This window comes from Balaenoptera ricei, chromosome 17 (genome assembly GCF_028023285.1).
Source record: "Balaenoptera ricei isolate mBalRic1 chromosome 17, mBalRic1.hap2, whole genome shotgun sequence".
NCBI lineage: Eukaryota > Metazoa > Chordata > Mammalia > Artiodactyla > Balaenopteridae > Balaenoptera > Balaenoptera ricei.
Genome location: NC_082655.1, coordinates 64,110,724 through 64,128,547, shown reverse-complemented (window position 1 = coordinate 64,128,547; position 17,824 = coordinate 64,110,724). Strand labels below are relative to the sequence as shown.

At 39.0% G+C, this 17,824-nt stretch overlaps 1 protein-coding gene across 5 annotated transcripts; it reads left to right on the top strand.

Annotated features, from left to right (window-relative positions):
• Positions 1 to 1,046: 1,046 nt before the first annotated feature.
• Positions 1,047 to 17,502, top strand: GDAP1 (ganglioside induced differentiation associated protein 1). Of its 5 annotated transcripts, none has more exons than XM_059901516.1 (6): positions 1,047 to 1,190; positions 1,875 to 2,067; positions 11,300 to 11,473; positions 13,410 to 13,504; positions 15,610 to 15,724; positions 16,709 to 17,502. In XM_059901516.1, the coding sequence occupies exons 1-6, from the start codon at positions 1,074 to 1,076 to the stop codon at positions 17,089 to 17,091; spliced, it is 1,077 nt and encodes a 358-aa protein (XP_059757499.1). In that variant the 5' UTR covers positions 1,047 to 1,073; the 3' UTR covers positions 17,092 to 17,502. The 5 variants fall into 5 exon arrangements, with proteins under 5 accessions (XP_059757499.1, XP_059757500.1, XP_059757501.1 ...); XM_059901517.1 differs by having other exon boundaries at positions 15,610 to 15,738; positions 16,723 to 17,502; XM_059901520.1 differs by having other exon boundaries at positions 1,171 to 1,190; positions 1,875 to 1,922.
• The last annotated feature ends 322 nt before the right edge of the window (positions 17,503 to 17,824 follow it).

The following is a 17,824-nucleotide window of genomic DNA, read 5'->3' as shown; positions in this document are numbered from 1 at the left end:
TATAAAGAGAATGTTTATAAGGCAACTGAACTTGTACATAATATGGAGTGTCTACAACATGCTAGGCTGTGTTGAGTGTTTAACATTGTATTTAGTTATTTAATTCTCACAAAAACCTTATGGGGGGAAATAGAATTATCTCTACTTCAAAAATTGGGAAAATTGAAAAACTAGGAAATGAACCCAAGTAGTTCTGCTCTAAAAATTCTGTGTTTAATTAGCAGATGCAAACTATTATATATAGAATGGATAAACAGCAAGGTCCTACTGTATAGCACAGGGAACTATATTCAGTATCCTGTAATAAACCATAATGGAAAGGAATATGAAAAAGAATACATATATATATGTATAACTGAATCACTTTGCTGTACACCTGAAACTAACACAACATTGTAAATCAACTATACTTGTTTTAATAATTAGAAATATTTTATTATATTTCAATAAAATAAGTTAAAAAAAATTTAAAAACGGGCAAAATATTTTCTGTGTTTAACTAGGCTATTTTAATTCGCCATTGTTTATGAGATTTATTGTTATTATTGTTGTTGTTATTACATGACCGCATAGTAGCATCTCCTAATGAAAACTCATAAATCTTTACCCTGTTGTTTTGTCTGTAAACCGGGAACTTCCCTTCCACCAAAGGCACAGACCCTCCAAGAGGAACCCTAAGTATCTTGGGAAATTGAGGCTTTTATGCCTGAGCAACCTCTACTCCATCTGCAAAACCGATGAATAATTTGCAATCAACATTTTCCATGACTCATCTTAAATAATCAGGGACTCATATTTGAGATCGTTTTCCCTAAAAAACGTCCAGTTGCACCTCCCAGGTGACTCCTGTGCGCAGACGCCCCCCGGGTCTTTGCAGACTTTCCCCCCCGCCCCGCAGCTTTCTCGCCCACGAAACTACACTTCCCAGCGGTCTGTTCGTGCATCTGCGCGAACTCATCTTTCCCGGCTCCGGGTGGCATCCCGGCAAAGCTAAGGGCGCTTTGCAGGGCGCTGTGGCTGGGAGACGTAAAGGGCGGACAGGCGAGGCCCTCCCGCGCTCGCGCATCCCCGAAATGGCCCGGAGGCAGGACGAGCAGAGAGGGGGAGCGCCCTTGATGGCGGAAGGCAAGTCGGACGCGGAGGTTAAGCTCATTCTGTACCACTGGACGCATTCCTTCAGCTCTCAAAAGGTAAAGGCCTCCGCCGGGCGGGCGGGCGGTGCGGATCGGGTTTCAGCACCGGGACAGCTCCCTCTGGGTGTTGCCCGGGTAAGCCGGCCCACTTAGAAACAGGCCTCCGACGCCCAAACCCCGGCAGGCGCTCCCTGAGGAGCGGGGGTGCGCCTTGTAGGGGAGCGGGGAGCATCAGTGTGAGGTGCAAAGGCACTACCAGTCGTGAAATGCGACAAAAAAGCATCGCTTTCGGTATTGGGGCGGGAGGCCTTGTCTCCGGGGCCGTGGAGAGCGAGGCCGAGGGAAGCGCCTTCCTGCACCCACATCATCTAGGGTTCCTTCTTTTACTCTTGGTCGCATTCACTCTCTTCAACAGGCCTAGCCTATCTGTTTCAGGTCCTTAGTATGGGGAGGACACGTCGTAAGGTTTAGAACACCGAGAAAGTAGTAGTGATGAAGAGGGTGACTGTGGACTGAATATAGCCAGAATCCTTCTCATTACTTAATTATCTTTTCTCACCTATAAGAGGAAGACGCTAGAATATATCTCACTTGTTAATTCCAGGAATAGGAATAGTTGAAAAGAATGTTGAAAATATTAATAACTCAGGGAAGCACAAAAGAGCTGCTTGGTGGTATCCAAGGGATGTCATTTAATTAAAAGCCTCCACGCGTTGTGGTAACCAGTGTGAACTCTTCCAGGTGCGCTTGGTAATTGCTGAAAAGGCATTGAAGTGCGAGGAACATGATGTAAGTCTGCCCCTGAGTGAGCACAATGAACCCTGGTTTATGCGTTTGAACTCAACTGGAGAAGTGCCCGTCCTTATCCACGGGGAAAACATTATTTGTGAGGCCACTCAGATCATTGATTATCTTGAACAGACTTTCCTGGATGGTAATGTTAAGGCTATTTGTGATTTCTTGGATTTACTTTCAACACAAATATATGTCTTCCTTCCTCCCTCCCTTCCTTTCCCCCTTCCTTCCTTCCTTCCTTTCTTCCTTCCCTCCTTCCTTTTTCCTCCCTTCCTCCCCCCCTTTCCTCCCTTCCTCCCCTCTTTTTGGTTTCATGATGATGGTTTAGTGCCAACAACCTTTTCCATTTCCATAAGCACACAAATATAAAATGGGTCAATAGCATAAAGTCTGTATAAGCCATTGTAACTCCATTGAAAAGATTTCACGTAAACTACCAATTTTAATGTTGGAACTTTCCTTTTAAATTCACTTGCAAAAAACCCTGCAGGTGTATGGTTTGTGGTGGTGATTTATTAGCCTTGAAGTCAAATTCATAATGTTGATTTTAAATGTACAGTATGAAAATCAGTTTAATTTAGTCTACTAAATGGTTCTACCTTAAAAACAATAGGAGGGAAAAAGAGGAATAAGTCTTAGGCAAGGGAGATTAGAATGTTGGTATACTTGGAGATCTTTGCCCTTGTTACATCTGTATGGTTTGAATTTTATATCTTTTGTGAGGAATTATAGGGCTCAAATTTGTACAGTGCTTTTAAGTAATAATCATTTATTGACAGCCTGTTTTGTGTCAGACATTTTATAATTTCTGTTCTAGTCAGTCTTCAAAAAAAAACCAACCTGAGATAGGCATGGTAGACTAATTATTCCCCTTTTGTACACGAGGAAAGAGAAACAGAGGGGTTGCCTAAGGTAACATAGCTATTTTATGGCAGATTAGGGCTGGAATGCAAGCCTTTCAAATCCAAACCTTCCTATTACACGGACCATCTCTCATAGTCATTGCCACTTACACATTGTCTTGCTTCTTCCTAATAACAAGCCTTTGAGGTAAACTGTAGCTTCAATATTTGCCCAAGATTACACAGCCGATCACTGACAGAACTGAAAGCAGAACAGAGGGCTTTTAGCTATCAGCTAAGTACTCTTCTGAAAAAGAAGATGCACGACGAGATCCAGTTACTCTTCATCTGCCACCAGTTATGTTGATGTTAATTGGGCAAGGTAAAACCAGAATATAACCCCAAATTACTGGAAGCTGAGAAAGGAAATTATAAGGCCCCCAAAAGTCTGAGGTACTTAGAAGAAAGATAGGTATAGGACCTAAATGGGGGCTGGGGGGAGTTTACCCCAGGGAATTAGATTAGCAATGGGCTTCCCTTATTCTTAACCCAAGTGTTTAGTTCCCTAAGATTTTGATTGGAGGTGGCCACTGATCTAAACCAAAGGCCATTGATCTAAACTGCTTTTCCATCCATCATTACTTGCTATCGCTTATAAGTCTAAATGCTGGGGACTGCACAGAAAATGGGGGCTAATTGATTTAAGACAATTCTTCTCAATCTTGAGCTTTTTGGAAATGGACAAGTCTGTTGAATAATAATTTGTATTTCTTGGGAGAAGTGATTATAATAATGTGAATAAGACAAAATAATTGCATAAGAATTCTACTTTAAATCATCAAAAGCTTTAAAAAGATATAGCAAATGAAAATCATGTTTAAATCTTTTGTTAGCATCCTTTGAACTACTATTACTACCATTCTCCTCCTCCTCTTCCTGACATTATCTCTCCTGTAAGATATTCAGTAATATACAGTATAGTATATAGTATATACAATATACTTTACAGTATAGTAATGTTAATGATTATTAGGCTTCATCAAATTTTTTTAAGGCTTTTTCTTTTTCTTTGACTATATAATAGCAAAACTGAAATGCATTCTGAGTCCTGCTCAAGGTGAATACTGACCTTTTCTTACTACTATTTATTGAATCAGAGGAGAAGGTACTGTGGGCTAAACATTAAGAGGAAAATATGGGAACTAAGGACTTTAATTCTGTTTGTACCAATAGAATAAGTAGACAATCAAGAATTCTAGCTCTTAGTCTGAAGCTGTCGCAAACTGGTTGCATATCCTTGGTGACTTGACTTTTCTGTTTGTCCTCTTGGATTAGGTGATATAGTTTTATCAGTTGCAGAGATAAAGCAAGTCCAATCAACTCTTATTTCACTCTTTCCTGTTTCCCAAGGAGAGTAGTCATTCAACTGGAAAGGGTAAAGGAAGACTAAGATTAAGGGAACTAAAACCCACGGTAGATATGAAGACAGTAAGAAAACAGTTATATAAATGCAGGCTAGTCTAGTCTCCAGATGAAGTTTGTCTCAAAGTGTTAAAATAAAAAACAAACATGTAAGCATTATCACAATGATCATTGAGATAATTTGTATTTATCATTAAGAACTCATGGAGATTAGGAAAAGGGCCAGACAAGAGAGAGACAAATGTTATCCCAATTGTTAACGAAGGAGGAGGTTGAATTCTAATCCTTGCTACTTAACACATATTCCATGTACCAGCAGCATTGGTATCACCTTGGAGCTGGTTAGAAATGCAGAATTCTAGACTCTACTGCAAGTCTCTTGAATCAGAATCTGCATTTTAACAAGATTCCCAAGTGATTCATATATACATAAAAGTTTGAGAAGCACTACTACAAATTACTGTGCATTAAATAATTGCTTAAGCTTTAAGCAGTGATATAAATTACTGTCTTTAAGCGTGGCAGAGTTCTAGAATGTGTTGTCAAAAATTTTTTAAGTATATATTTTTTGAGTATCTCGATGAAAAGGAACCAGCTTAAGTTTTACATTACTGGAGAATGTCTTTAACACTTTAAAAAGTGAATCTATTAGGTGCTGGGCATAATTCTAGATACAGTGTATCTTGATTTAAGCAGAGCATTTGAGATTAAGTCATATGACACCCCTGTGGAACGAAGGAGCATATATGGCTAGATGAAAGTAATGCACATTTTCCGATGAATAAACCACCATAATGAAGAATATTCATTTATGAATTTCTTATACCATGTTGCTTGTTTAGCTATATTCTCTCATTTCACTTATCCTATGATAATTTTATCACACTTTAATTATTTCAATTACTTGTAGACCACTGTAAGTACCGTGAGGTCAGAGACAGTGCCTGTTTCATTAACAACTGTATTCCCAGTGCCTGGCATGGTGACTGTTCTTTAATGGGAGCTTAATAAATACTTTTGAATGATTAAAATGAATGAGTTATTGAAAACAGATGTCAGCCTGGACAGGAGTCTCTACTGGTGTTCTTTTAGGCTTCTATTCTCTGACTGAGTCTAACAATTCCACAAACGGTTTGAATAAATACATCGAGGAAACACTATTATACTTGCGGATGTGTAAGCTGTGATAGTTAAAATGATGACTAGCTTATGAAATGCTTCTCATGGAACAATAAAATGGAACAATAACTAAGATAAAGTTTAACAAGGCTAAAAGTAGTATATAAATTTTGTTTTAAAAAATCAGCTGCATTAATGAAGGATGGGAGACCTGGCCTGCTAATAAGTTACCAACAAAAGCCAACAGTGAAATAAAAGACTAGTGTGATTTCAAGTTGTTTCAGAAGTATAGATTCTGTCTAGAACATGGCAAATTGTGACCTGCTATATTTGAACTGGTTGGAACATGCAGCATTTTGACCAATTATGGATGGAACTTTGAGGAAAGGTGACAAATTAGAATGATAATGAGTGAATGGATTTCCTGAGGCGTACAGTTGCCCATGGTTATATAAGAGACTTTAATTAAGTGTATCCATTCATCTAAAGAACAGAGTGTAGTCAACTGGCATCTCCTTTGCTCTTATTTGCTATCCTTTATTAGTCTATCAACTGGGGATTGTACTAAAAATGATGGCTTGCTGGCCTGTACACCTTTCTCAACCTTTCTGTGTAATCAGTATTTACATATTTACATCCTTTTGGTATATCATAATCTCTTTTAGTGAACTGTAACTTGGCCACTAAATAATAAAAAAAAGTGAGCATGTAATCTCCAGATTATCTGGAAAATTAAAAATGTAAATTGCTAGGAATCTGGCATCCCAATTAAATTCAGATTTTTAGAAGTAAAAAAAAAAAGGAGAGAGCTTCCCTGGTGGCGCAGTGGTTGAGAATCTGCCTGCCAATGCAGGGGACACGGGTCCGAGCCCTGGTCTGGGAAGATCCCACATGCCGCGGAGCAACTAGGCCCGTGAGCCACAATTACTGAGCCTGCGCGTCTGGAGCCTGTGCTCCGCAACAAGAGAGGCCGCGATAGTGAGAGGCCCGCGCACCGCAATGAAGAGTGGCCCCCGCTTGCCACAACTAGAGAAAGCCCTCGCACAGAAACGAAGACCCAGCACAGCCATAAATAAATAAATAAATAAATTAATTAATTAATTAAAAAAAAAAAGGTCCACATCAAAAAAAAATCTAAAAAAAAAAAAAAGAGAGCATGAAATAACTACAAAATACTAGAATATATACTGTTTATTACTGCCAAATAACTCAGTGGTAACCTGGAATCAAGGATATCATATGGTGAATATTGAATTTTGGTAATTTAATATGTTTTATAACAGTTCTCTGAAGACTATGTCCCATGTCTTATGTCTAGATATATCATTTTAAGTATTCTTAAGAAAAGAATTTGCTTTGGAAATAGTCCAAGTATTCTGGTATATATTAAAGTATCACATACTAAGTCTGATTAGGAAATATAAATTTATTTTATAAATGCAGTTTTATCAATATATATTGAAAATCAGTTCGGATTTTAAAGATAATATTCATTCTGAAATTACTGTTATATTAAAAATATAGTTATTTATGTAGGGAATTTTCAATTATTGTTAAGGCCATAGAATAAATAATTTTATAACTGTTAGTAAAAGGGTCTCATATATAGTTGAATAACATTATACACTTTTTCGCACATCTACTGAATTTGCAGGTTAGCACAAAGGACTGTAACTGAGTGCAGAGAAAATATGGTAAGGAAAAGAAAATGAGTCTTTGAAACTCATGATTATGCCAATAAATGGTTTTAAAAAGTAACTTTTAAAAAGACTTTCTCTGATTTGTTCAATTTTAGTGAACAGGACGGGGTGTTAAAATTACAGAAGTCCTAGTTCTATATTATGTGTATACAATAATTGGAACAAACTATCTGATCAAGGAATTTTTGCCCCCCAATTATGAATGTTCCTATAAAAGTTTTAAATATACTACCAATTAAATAAAAGTAGTTAAACATTTAAGGTATAAAATGTATTGACTATCTTGCTACAAATTTGGCTCTGTCTCAGAAAATTCTGGATGTGTATAATGAACTTGTGTAATTTGACATCGTGTTTTTTCTCATCTGTGTTTAGATTTGATCTTTCTAGCTCTGAAGTTATGACAGCCTTGAATTGTAGTCAGTTTGTAACCATATCTTTTGCTTCAGGTCATAATTTAATTGTTTACCATTATTATTATATTTTTAATAGCCTTGTGTATGACTAGTTGAAGGGTACAATTTTGTTCAGCTACATGCTGCATATTATCTTACGTACCAATGTCATCACTAAGTGATCTAAGTAAAATAAAAAATCGGCAAAGGGATAGAGATAGAAATGAAGTCTAATCTATTCTCACTGAAGGAAGACCTGACAATTATTCAAATAGACCTAGGGGGTGTCTTTCTAGAAAACAGTCATAATAATGCCTCCTTTATCTGCCATCACTGGGGAGTGTAGGAAATCAAAGCAGCCAATTTAGGAAAATAATTAAAACATATGCCTTTAAGCCCCTAGATTCTTTTTAGTTTTTGCTCTTGGGGAAACTGAATGTAAATTTTTTTAATGGCTCAGGGCCACTGTTATTCTACCCAACAATACAGGGACTTGAGAATATATGGAGCTGTTGGTCCTCATTAAATGGTTACAGAATGCTTTTATTGTTTCTTTCTGATTTACAATTTTGTTCTTTTGTTTTCTCTCTTTGTTGCTTATCACATCTTTCTGCTTTATGTCCATCTGCCTGTTTCTAATTTGCTGCCTAAATTTAGGTGCAGTACAAGACCTGCCTTTGTCCCTACTCAGTTCTACAACGTCAGGTCTTATGCCAATGTACTTACTTATTCTTCCAGCTTAGTCACTAATCCTGGCTTCCACTACTGCAACCTTCCACCCCAATGAAGAGTTCCCAGAATTATTCGTATTGCCTGTTTCTCAAACCCTGTAACCCTTCTATTGCTTTCTCACTCCTGATTGAGGTAGAATACCAAGAAAAGATTTTCTCTTTTTAGTATCGTAAGAAAAATGCTTTATGGAAGGACTGGAAAATAAAATGAGAATGAGAGGGAAGATTTTCTGTATAATTCAAAGGAAATTCCCTGTTGTCTTTTGAAAAACTCTCTTTCCAGAGGCACTGGACACTTTTGTGTGCTGGTGTCGGGAGGATGCTGGTGGCACATTGGATGTGTGATACTGGACAGGGTGTCCTTGAAGAGAGAAAGTGAGCTTGGAAAAGAACATGGGTTCAGTGGGTATCTGATGCTCTGCCTGACAAAGTGTTTTAGGAGATAGTTATATAGTAATGGAGCACTGAGTAGAAGATTACTTTCGTGCATTCAAATCTTTGGATTCAGACTTGGCCAGATGGACCTTCCCCAGAAAGCAATTGGATGTTGTTTTTCCTGCTTTTCTTCTCTTTCCCAGGAAGGAAGTCGTATGCTCTTCTGAAGACAAGCCCCCGGCCTGGCACAAGAAAGCAGCCAGAGCCAGTAGCTATAAATTTAACCACTTGAGAGGCATTTTAAAATGCCGTATCATTTATGGTCATTAACCTGTGGTTCTTGGACCCCCCCAGAACAGTGGTTCTTAAACAGTTTGGTTTCAAGGCCCCTTTGTCTTGAAAGTTAATGAGGACATTTGAGAGCTTTTGTTTATGTGTTCTATCTATCAATATCTATCAAACTAGAAATTAAAATTGAGAAAAGTTTAAAATACAAGAATATACAACCCCACATTCCATTGACTGTCAGAGTGATGGAGTTATCACATGTTGTATAGGCTCTGGAAAATATCGTCGTACACTCAAGAGAGAAAAAGCAATTAACATCTTAGTATTACTATAAAAGTAGCTTTGACTTGTAGACCCCCTGAGAGTGTCTTCAGGAAGCCCAGGGGTTTTCAGACCATACTTTGAGAACTTTTACTGCTAGTGGTCTGGGAATAGAATTCAGGACATTTGATATCTTAGAGGGGAAAAAATTACATCTTTATTTTTCACTAATTTCAAACAGAAATTTATCATTTCCTTTCATTTCCAATGTAGGCATAATCCAAAGCAATATCAGGAGTGCCTGTGACTTTGTTCGTATGTTCATGTGACTGTGATGTGTTCATAGCATATCAAGTTATTGCTGATATCTTAAAATATCACTTACGCCCATCACTACTTTGAAATTATGGTAGTTATTAGACCTGCTGCTAGCTTTTGTTAGTGTATTAATAAAAAGACACCCATATTAGTATTTTATAATTTAAAATTACTTTGATAGCTTATTTTAATATAATCAATTTCCTTTGCAATCCTATGTCTTGTATTTTATGCATTTAAGAACATTATTTTGAGAAGAGGTCAGTGGCACACAAAAGGTTAAGAACTCTTTAGAATTTCAAGGACCTTAGAAGGCCTCCAGTCTATTATCCTCATGGGAATGTTTACCATGCATTGCTTGGGATCCTGGTGATATTCTGAGATCCTGAAAAGTCAGCAAGAAGTGTGCTCTAGTTGGGCAAATTCACGGTTGACGAGCAGAATGTAGCTGACACTTCATTCTTGGTCATTCTAATGCAGACTTCAGAATTGGACTCCCAGCAGGGAATTAGACATTTGCCCACTGGTTTGAGGAGTAATCCGTATTCTTTTTTCTTAGAGAGTCAGAATTAGCCTGTTGGCTTAAAATCGTGTACTACTTGGTCTGGCATTATGAGATCTTGCCTGAAATCTTGCTCTGCAACCAACTTTGAATTGTCAATGCTTATGAATGAGTGTGCGATGCTCAAAAGGATTCTAAATTAAATAAATAACTCAAACTAAATGAATAAGTGAATAAGCAAAAAATAAATGAATAGAGTTGAGGTCGTTCTTTTCACCTGTTAGATTAATAAGTTTGTTGGCATTTTTTTAGGGGAAGTTTGAGAGTCAGAAGTGGGAATAGATTCTGTAGGGACTTAGCCCTGACCTTTGGATCACATGGTTCATTTTTATTCTTCTTGAATAGTCTCTGAGAAGTAAACCCTTTGAAGATGTTACAATGATGTAATAAAACAGAGCACTGCATTAGGAGTTAATGACTTTGGTTCTTGGTCTGCCTCTAATTAGCTGTGGGATCTTGGGAGAATGTCTCAGTCTGTATATCTCAGTGTCCTCGTTAACTGCTACAGAGCTTCTGCAGCTCAAATATTCTATAATAACTAGCAATTTGGGAATATATTAATTCATTAATTGAAATTTATTCAACACCTACTATGAGCCAAACATTATATTGGGCACTGGGATTCAACAAAGAACAATACATGGTCCCTGCCCTTAAGGAGTCTATAGTCTAGAGGTTAACCCGCAAATGAAGATTTATGTAGAACACACTTTGCAGAGATAAAATATTAGAAATTGCTGGTGAATTCCATGAAGATGATCAATTCCCATTTGCATAGCATCAGTGGGATCACTCTTGGTATTAACTGGAACCTGGGAAGGTGTGGTCCCTGATCATCTTTCCATAATGAGCCTTCATTCACTTAACCAACATTTACCAAGGGCCTAAAATGTATGAGACACTATGCTAGACTCCGGATCATACGTTCCTTGCCCTGAAGGGGTTTATGGGGCAAAAAGATACAAACAACTAATTAAGGTGCTAAGGGCTATAATGGAGTACGTACAGAGTATTTTGCATGTACAGAGGAAGGCACACTTGACTTAGTCAGATGTTGGTAGTTGTGGAAGGTTGGGGAAATTTCCGCAGAGGAGTTGGCATAAAAAACTAGACCTCGAGAGTAGTGATTTGCAAGGTGGAGAAGTGTGATCATGGTTTGGGAATCTGGTCTGGTACCTCAGTCCAATTCAAATTTTGAATGTCTGGGCTGGAGAGATATCATCCTTTAAATCCCTTCATATAATACTGAAAATGTTAATGTTGAGGGGCTGGAGGTTTTGTTTCTTGCTTTTGGATGTAACATCTTGTTTGTAACTTTTCCTTCAATGTTTGTGTATGTGTTTGTGTGTGTATTTTAGAAAAAACACCCAGGTTAATGCCTGATAAAGGAAGCATGTATTACCCACGGGTACAACATTATCGAGAACTACTTGACTCCTTGCCCATGGATGCCTATACACACGGCTGCATTTTACATCCCGAGCTAACTGTGGACTCCATGATCCCAGCTTATGCAACAACAAGGATTCGCAGTATGTAAAGATCTTAAAGACCTGGAATTCTGTCTCAAGTTTCTTTTAATTCATTTTTGAGACCTAGCACGCCTCAGGAAGACTTGGGGGCAGGGTTGTTGAGTTTGCTTCATGGACGTGCGTGTTATATATCGATCCACGCACCAGTCAGATGCATCTGTGCTTCAGCTGTTCAGCTGGACATTTATTGTCTACAGGATCTGATTTTCCAGCTCTTGGCCTTGAGGGCCAAGCTTAAATAAAACTCAGAAGAGTGGCCTGTGGAAAAGTAGAGAACATAACATGTTCTCAAGGACAAATGGACTAAGAATAAGGAAAGCTGGGATCTGCTGGGAGTTACGGGCGACTGAGTTCACATTTCTGGTCCTTAATTTTTGTTTCATTATGTGAAGAGCTGGGCTACAGGCTGTCTAGCCATTACTCTTCCTCTGAGTTTAGTGATCGGAGATTCACTGAGGTTGAGCTGTGACCTCCAGCTCTCTCCTTCCTCCTGCCCTGAGCATAGGGAAGGGTCAGGAGCAGGACGAGGTGTGCTCCATGGCCCAGGGGATTGGGATGGGAAGGGAAGGAAAGGGAAGGGGCTGTGATCAGACCGGGGGTGTTTGACCAGGAACACTCACACCCAGAGCTTCAATTCCAGAAAGCACGTTCTTCCTGTTACATCCTACCTCGCCTTTACAGTTCTCTTACTTACACTATTTTACTTTCTTTTCGATACCCTCCTCCTCACTCCTCTCCTCTTGCCTTCCCTGCCCTGCTCTCCCTCCCTCCATTTTTCTCCTCTCTCTTCCAGCTTCTCACCTTCCTCTTGTTCCACCTCCTTCTCAGAAATACTCATATATGATTTGAAACCAGTGTTCTGACTATATTTACCTAGAGTAAATATTTCTCTAAATAAGGCTTTTTCCTTCCTTTTACATAGAAATTTATTACAGAAAACTTGGAAGGTATTGAAAGGTAGAACTACCCTGCTCAAGCACTTATGATGTGCTGGGCTTTGCGTTCAATGCTTTTCCACGGTGCCTCCCATTTCATTCTCAGCCTGTGTGGCAGATACTCTGAGAGCTCCATTTTATTTTATTATTTATTTATTTATTTACCCAGATTCTATTTTTATTTCCTGGGAATTGTTAACGGGCTTTGCCATGACAAGGTTCTACTGGTCTTTCTCTCTAGCAGCTCCCACCTACTGAGATCAGCGGCTGGGTCCTTTGATGCAGAGGAACAATGTAGAGGTAGAAAACCCCTTTTAAGAGGATAATGAAAGGATCAAGATGGGCGTTTAGTTTTCTTCTTTTCCTGATTCATTCTTCTTAGTAATATAATAGCTGAAAGGTCACCCTTATAGTTCAGGAAAGTCAGAATGTTACAAGCGAGAGAGGATCTTAAGAAAAAGAGTATAGAGTCACCAGGAAGAAAAGAACAACTGGTTGCTCCAGTGTGTGTGTGTGTGTGTGTGTGTGTGTGTGTGTGAGAGAGAGAGAGAGAGAGAGAGAGAGAGAGAACGTGTGTGCGTAGGAGGTCTCGTGCATTAAACATTTTTTTTTTTAACAGAGTGCAGTACTTATTTATTTAGACTTTGTAGTTTTTTCTTTTTTTAACAGCTTTATTGGAGTATAACTGCTTTACAATGGTGTGTTAGTTTCTGATTTATAACAAAGTGAATCAGCTATACATATACATATATCCCCATATCTCCTCCTTCTTGCGTTTCCCTCCCACCCTCCCTATCCTACCCCTCTAGGTGGTCACAAAGCACGGGATAGCTCCATTTTAAAAGTGAGGAAACTGAGGCACACAGAGGGGGAGTCTGAGGCAGAGGAAGGGCATGACCCCCAGGGCTTATGCTCTTACCATTGAGTTTCCCTGCTTTTCTTTGTTTCTTGTATGGAAGGGAGGAAATAATTTTCTGTTTCAAAAATGGTTTTGTCATCAGGCCAAATTGGTAACACAGAGTCTGAACTGAAAAAACTTGCTGAAGAAAACCCAGATTTACAAGAGGCGTACATTGCAAAACAGAAGCGACTTCAAGTAAGTAAACCAGGCTGTCCTCAACTGACATCCGCTGTTTGTATTAAATGTTCTACTTTTTGTACAGTATCACTATTTTTTAGAACATCTTCTATTAAATATCGCAAGTCACCAGAACACATGTTACCTTCGGCTTATGCTCTGCTTTTAGAAAGAATTTTTCTTTATTAGATTTGATATTCAGACCTAACGACAATTGCTTAAAAAGCAGTCATTGCTCATGCTGGTTGCCAAGGAAACTTATAAAATGTAAAAGCAAGTTAATAAAATATTCTAGGAATCTGTCATTTCAGGTATTTTTCCACTTTGAGGCAGCTAGACCTCTGTCTATGACTTTTTTATACCAATAAAGCTACCGGCGAGTTTTTTTTTTTTTTTTTTTTAATATATATACCCCACATGCCTTTCAGTTTTTTTCCTTTGTACCTTTTGATCCCCTTCACCCATTTCTCCAACCCCTCACCCCCCTGCCTCTGGCAACCACCAGTCTGTTCTCTGCATCTATGAGTTTGGTTATTTGTTTGTTTGTTTTTAGATTCTACCAATAAGAGAGATCATATGGGATTTGTCTTTCTCTGCTTGACTTACTTCACTTAGCGTAATGCCCTCAAGGTCCATCCACATTGTTGCAAATGGCAAAATTTCAGTCTTTTAATAGCTGAAGAATATTCCATTCTATATATACAAATCACAATTTTTTAATCCCTTCATCTATTGATGAGCACTTAGGTTGTTTCCATGTTTTGGCTATTGTAAATAATATTGCAATGAACACAGGAGTGCAGATATCTTTCGAGTTAGTGTTTTTGTTTTTCTTTGGCTAAATACCCAGAAGTAGAATTGCTGGATTATATGTTAGTTCTATTTTTAATTTTTTGAGGAACCTCCATTCTATTTTCCACGGTGGCTGCACCAATTTACATTCCCACCAACAGAACACAAGTGCTCCCCCATTCTCCACATCCTTGTCAACACTTGTGATTCCTTGACTTTTTGATAATAGCCATTCTAACAGGGGTGAGGTGATATCTTATTGTGGTTTTGATTTGTTTTCCCTGATGATTTACAATGTTGAGCATCTTTTCATGTACCTATTGGCCATTGTATGTCTTCTTTGGAAAAATGTCTATCCAGATCTTCTGCCCATTTTTAAATTAGATTGTTTGTTTGTTTGCTATTGAGTTATAGGAACTCTTTATAGATTTTGAATGTTAGCCCCTTCTCAGATATATGATTTTTAAGTATTGGCTCCCACTTAGTAGGTTGCCTTTTCGTTTTGTCGATGGGTTCCTTTACTGTGCAGAAAGAAGCTTGTTAGTTTAATGTAGTCACACTTGTTTATTTTTGCTTTTGTTGCTTTTGCTTCTGGTGTCAGATTAAAAAAACCATTGCCAAGACCAAGTCAGTGAGCTGACCGCCTGTGTTTTCTTCTAGGAGTCTTATGGTTTTGGGTCTTACTTTCAAGGCTTAAATCCATTTTGAGTTCATGCATTTTGATGTGTCTGCCTCCCGAGGAGCAGGTCTTTGCTTCATCAGTTAGAGTCAGCCTTTCTCTTTCTGATAATTCTTTCCTCCAACAAACTGTGTAAACTTCTCCCATGTTGAAAATCTAGCAGACGTCAGCACTCCCAATCCCCCCTCTACTTCCCAGCCTCCTTTATCCTACATGAGCGAAATAAATGAGCTTCTCAAGAGAAACGCCTGCACACACAGCACTCCTTACTCTCCACCTGTTCTTTACCTCACTGCATTCAGATTCCTCTCTCATCTCTGAGCCCTCAGTTATTCATTTGTTGAAGGCTGCTGACGTTCCATTCTGGAGTTGGGCATGAGAGCAGTCTCTTTGTGCCCCTCATATTCTTTGCCCTCTCTGATCATTTAGTTCCACAGGAGTTGCCAGTGAACAGTGAATCTGACCCCTGGGATATTTTCACAGCCAGGGCATTTTCTGTCAGGTTTGCTTTTGCTTTAACACAAAGTCATTCTATTTCTTCTCATTGTCTAGAATAAACAGGCTCCAACTCTGTAAGAGTTTGTATCTGCTCTGCTCTACACGGATTATTTTTACAGGCATAAGTAACCTATAAGTTATTTTTGTTAATTAGTCAAAGCTCCTTGACCACGACAATGTCAAATACTTGAAGAAAATTCTTGATGAATTGGAGAAAGTCTTGGATCAGGTTGAAACTGAGTTGCAAAGAAGAAATGAAGAAACCCCAGGTAGGTTCTCATTTGTGTCCTTTTTCTCTTTTTCTGGACACCAGGAGTATTTATGGGAACATTCTTAGGTTTCACCAAAAACATTCTGTAATCTGTTTTTAATTGTTAGTACTCATGGGCAGTTTAAATTATGATAGCAACAATAATAGGTGTCAAATTCAGCAAAACCCAGGTGTCTAATTGTAACTCTGCATCTACGTGAAATATGACTGATGAAGGAGTTTTCTGCACAACTTAAGTTATGCTTCGTAGATTCCTACCTGGCCTGTTTCACAAATTTTAATTAAAGTAGTTAGTTTGGTTGAATAACCTGAGTACCTGCTTGAATTCTCCCTCTAGTTTTTTCCTTAGGCAGGGAGAAAAACTGCAAATTGGAGTAAAGTATAACATGGGAGCCAGCCTGTGTGTATGTGCAGGCTGGCTGGTGAGTATCCATCTGCTGTACCTGTGAACCTGGCTTCACGATGAAGCCCAGGTGCAGACATATGGACCATTTGCACTATTCTGATTGACAACAAAGTTAAAGACCATTTTACCTGAAACTTGCTTCACAATAGGGACTTTCTTCTGTTTTAAATAAGTAACTAAAAGCGGCAACTACTGAGTGACATATGGATTTTCCTAAAGTACACCTGTCATTTTCTTAACCCAGAAGGAAATATCTGTTAACTCCTTTGGCTTGGAGGCTCTCAACTCCTCAAAATGGATAGACAGGCTTTGAGCTCAAGTGGCTCTAGTGGCACCTAGGGACCCAGGTGCCTGACAGATGTCAAGCAAGTCTCCCTTAGCTTGGGATACATTTGCATGGACTTTTTCTTTTTTTAAAGCATAGAATTACTTGCTGAGTATTGTCAAGAAAATGTACCATGGCCTTCATCTTTTGCTACACTCACCCTTGCTGTCAAGACTAAGACCAAAGATGCTGACCAAAGTCTATCAGTACAGTGCTTGCCCCTTATTCTCCATGTCCCTTTCTCTAATCAGAAGAGGGCCGCCAGCCATGGCTCTGCGGGGAATCCTTCACCTTGGCTGACATCTCGCTTGCTGTTACACTGCATCGACTGAAGTTCCTGGGGTTTGCGAGGAGAAACTGGGGAAATGGAAAGCGACCGAACTTGGAAACCTATTACGAGCGTGTCTTGAAGAGAAAAACATTTAACAAGGTTTTAGGACATGTCAACAATATATTAATCTCTGCGGTGTTGCCAACCGCATTCCGCGTGGCCAAGAAAAGGGCCCCAAAAGTTCTTGGCACCATCCTTGTGGTTGGTTTTCTTGCAGGAATGGGATATTTTGCTTTTATGCTTTTCAGAAAGAGACTTGGCAGCATGATATTAGTGCTCAGACCCAGACCAAATTATTTCTAGGCTTGTGGGGATCTAGTGGCGGCAACTCATCTAGCCATTCAACTAGATCCTTCTCCACTCTTCCAGGCCCAGTGAACAATGACCCTGGGCAGCTAGTAAAAAGCATAATTTACTTTACTCTTTGGCTAGTTTATGCAGGGAGAGGAGGCAATGAAGATGTCTTTGTGGGCTGGTAACTTTGAGAGGACTTATTTGCAAACCTGAACTAATTCATCCTTAAAACATGTGCAAAGTCAAGATATGTGAATGCTGACAGGTAGAGAGTAGACCTTTCGCTCAAAATGTCAGTTCAAGTTCTGGGTTATTTTGGGGGAGAAGTTTATTATTATGAGCAGACAGTAATAATAACCTATGATTGCCCGTAGCTCTTCATCTGAGACTGTCTGGGTATGTTGAGTGTTGAATAGTTAGCAGTATTTTCTCCTGGAATTCAGAAATCATCTTTGTTACTCAACACAGGAGTTCAGATAGCAGCAGGGCACAGCAGTACTTCATACTCTCACTGTTAGCTTTAGGCAGAAATAAGGGAGGCAAAGGGACAAAGAAGGGGGAAAAGGGAGAATGAAGTCTATATAATGATGACAATAGAATGCAACTTCCAGGTGCCTCCGATGCCACTCATGGCTGCCTGTCCCCTTAGTAAACATTATGTTTGACTACTTGTGGCTACAGCCCATGCATCCTCCTGTAACTGAGGACCTTGGAAAAAGAGGACTGGGGAGTTACTGGGGGG

Excerpts from the sequence above, each read along its gene's own strand:
- GDAP1 (XM_059901516.1), top strand. The coding sequence starts at position 1,074 with ATGGCCCGGAGGCAGGACGAGCAGAGAGGGGGAGCGCCCTTGATGGCG. Across the intron at positions 1,191-1,874 it reads ATTCCTTCAGCTCTCAAAAG|GTGCGCTTGGTAATTGCTGA; the intron begins GTAAAGGCCTCC and ends GAACTCTTCCAG. Across the intron at positions 2,068-11,299 it reads TGAACAGACTTTCCTGGATG|AAAAAACACCCAGGTTAATG; the intron begins GTAATGTTAAGG and ends TGTGTATTTTAG.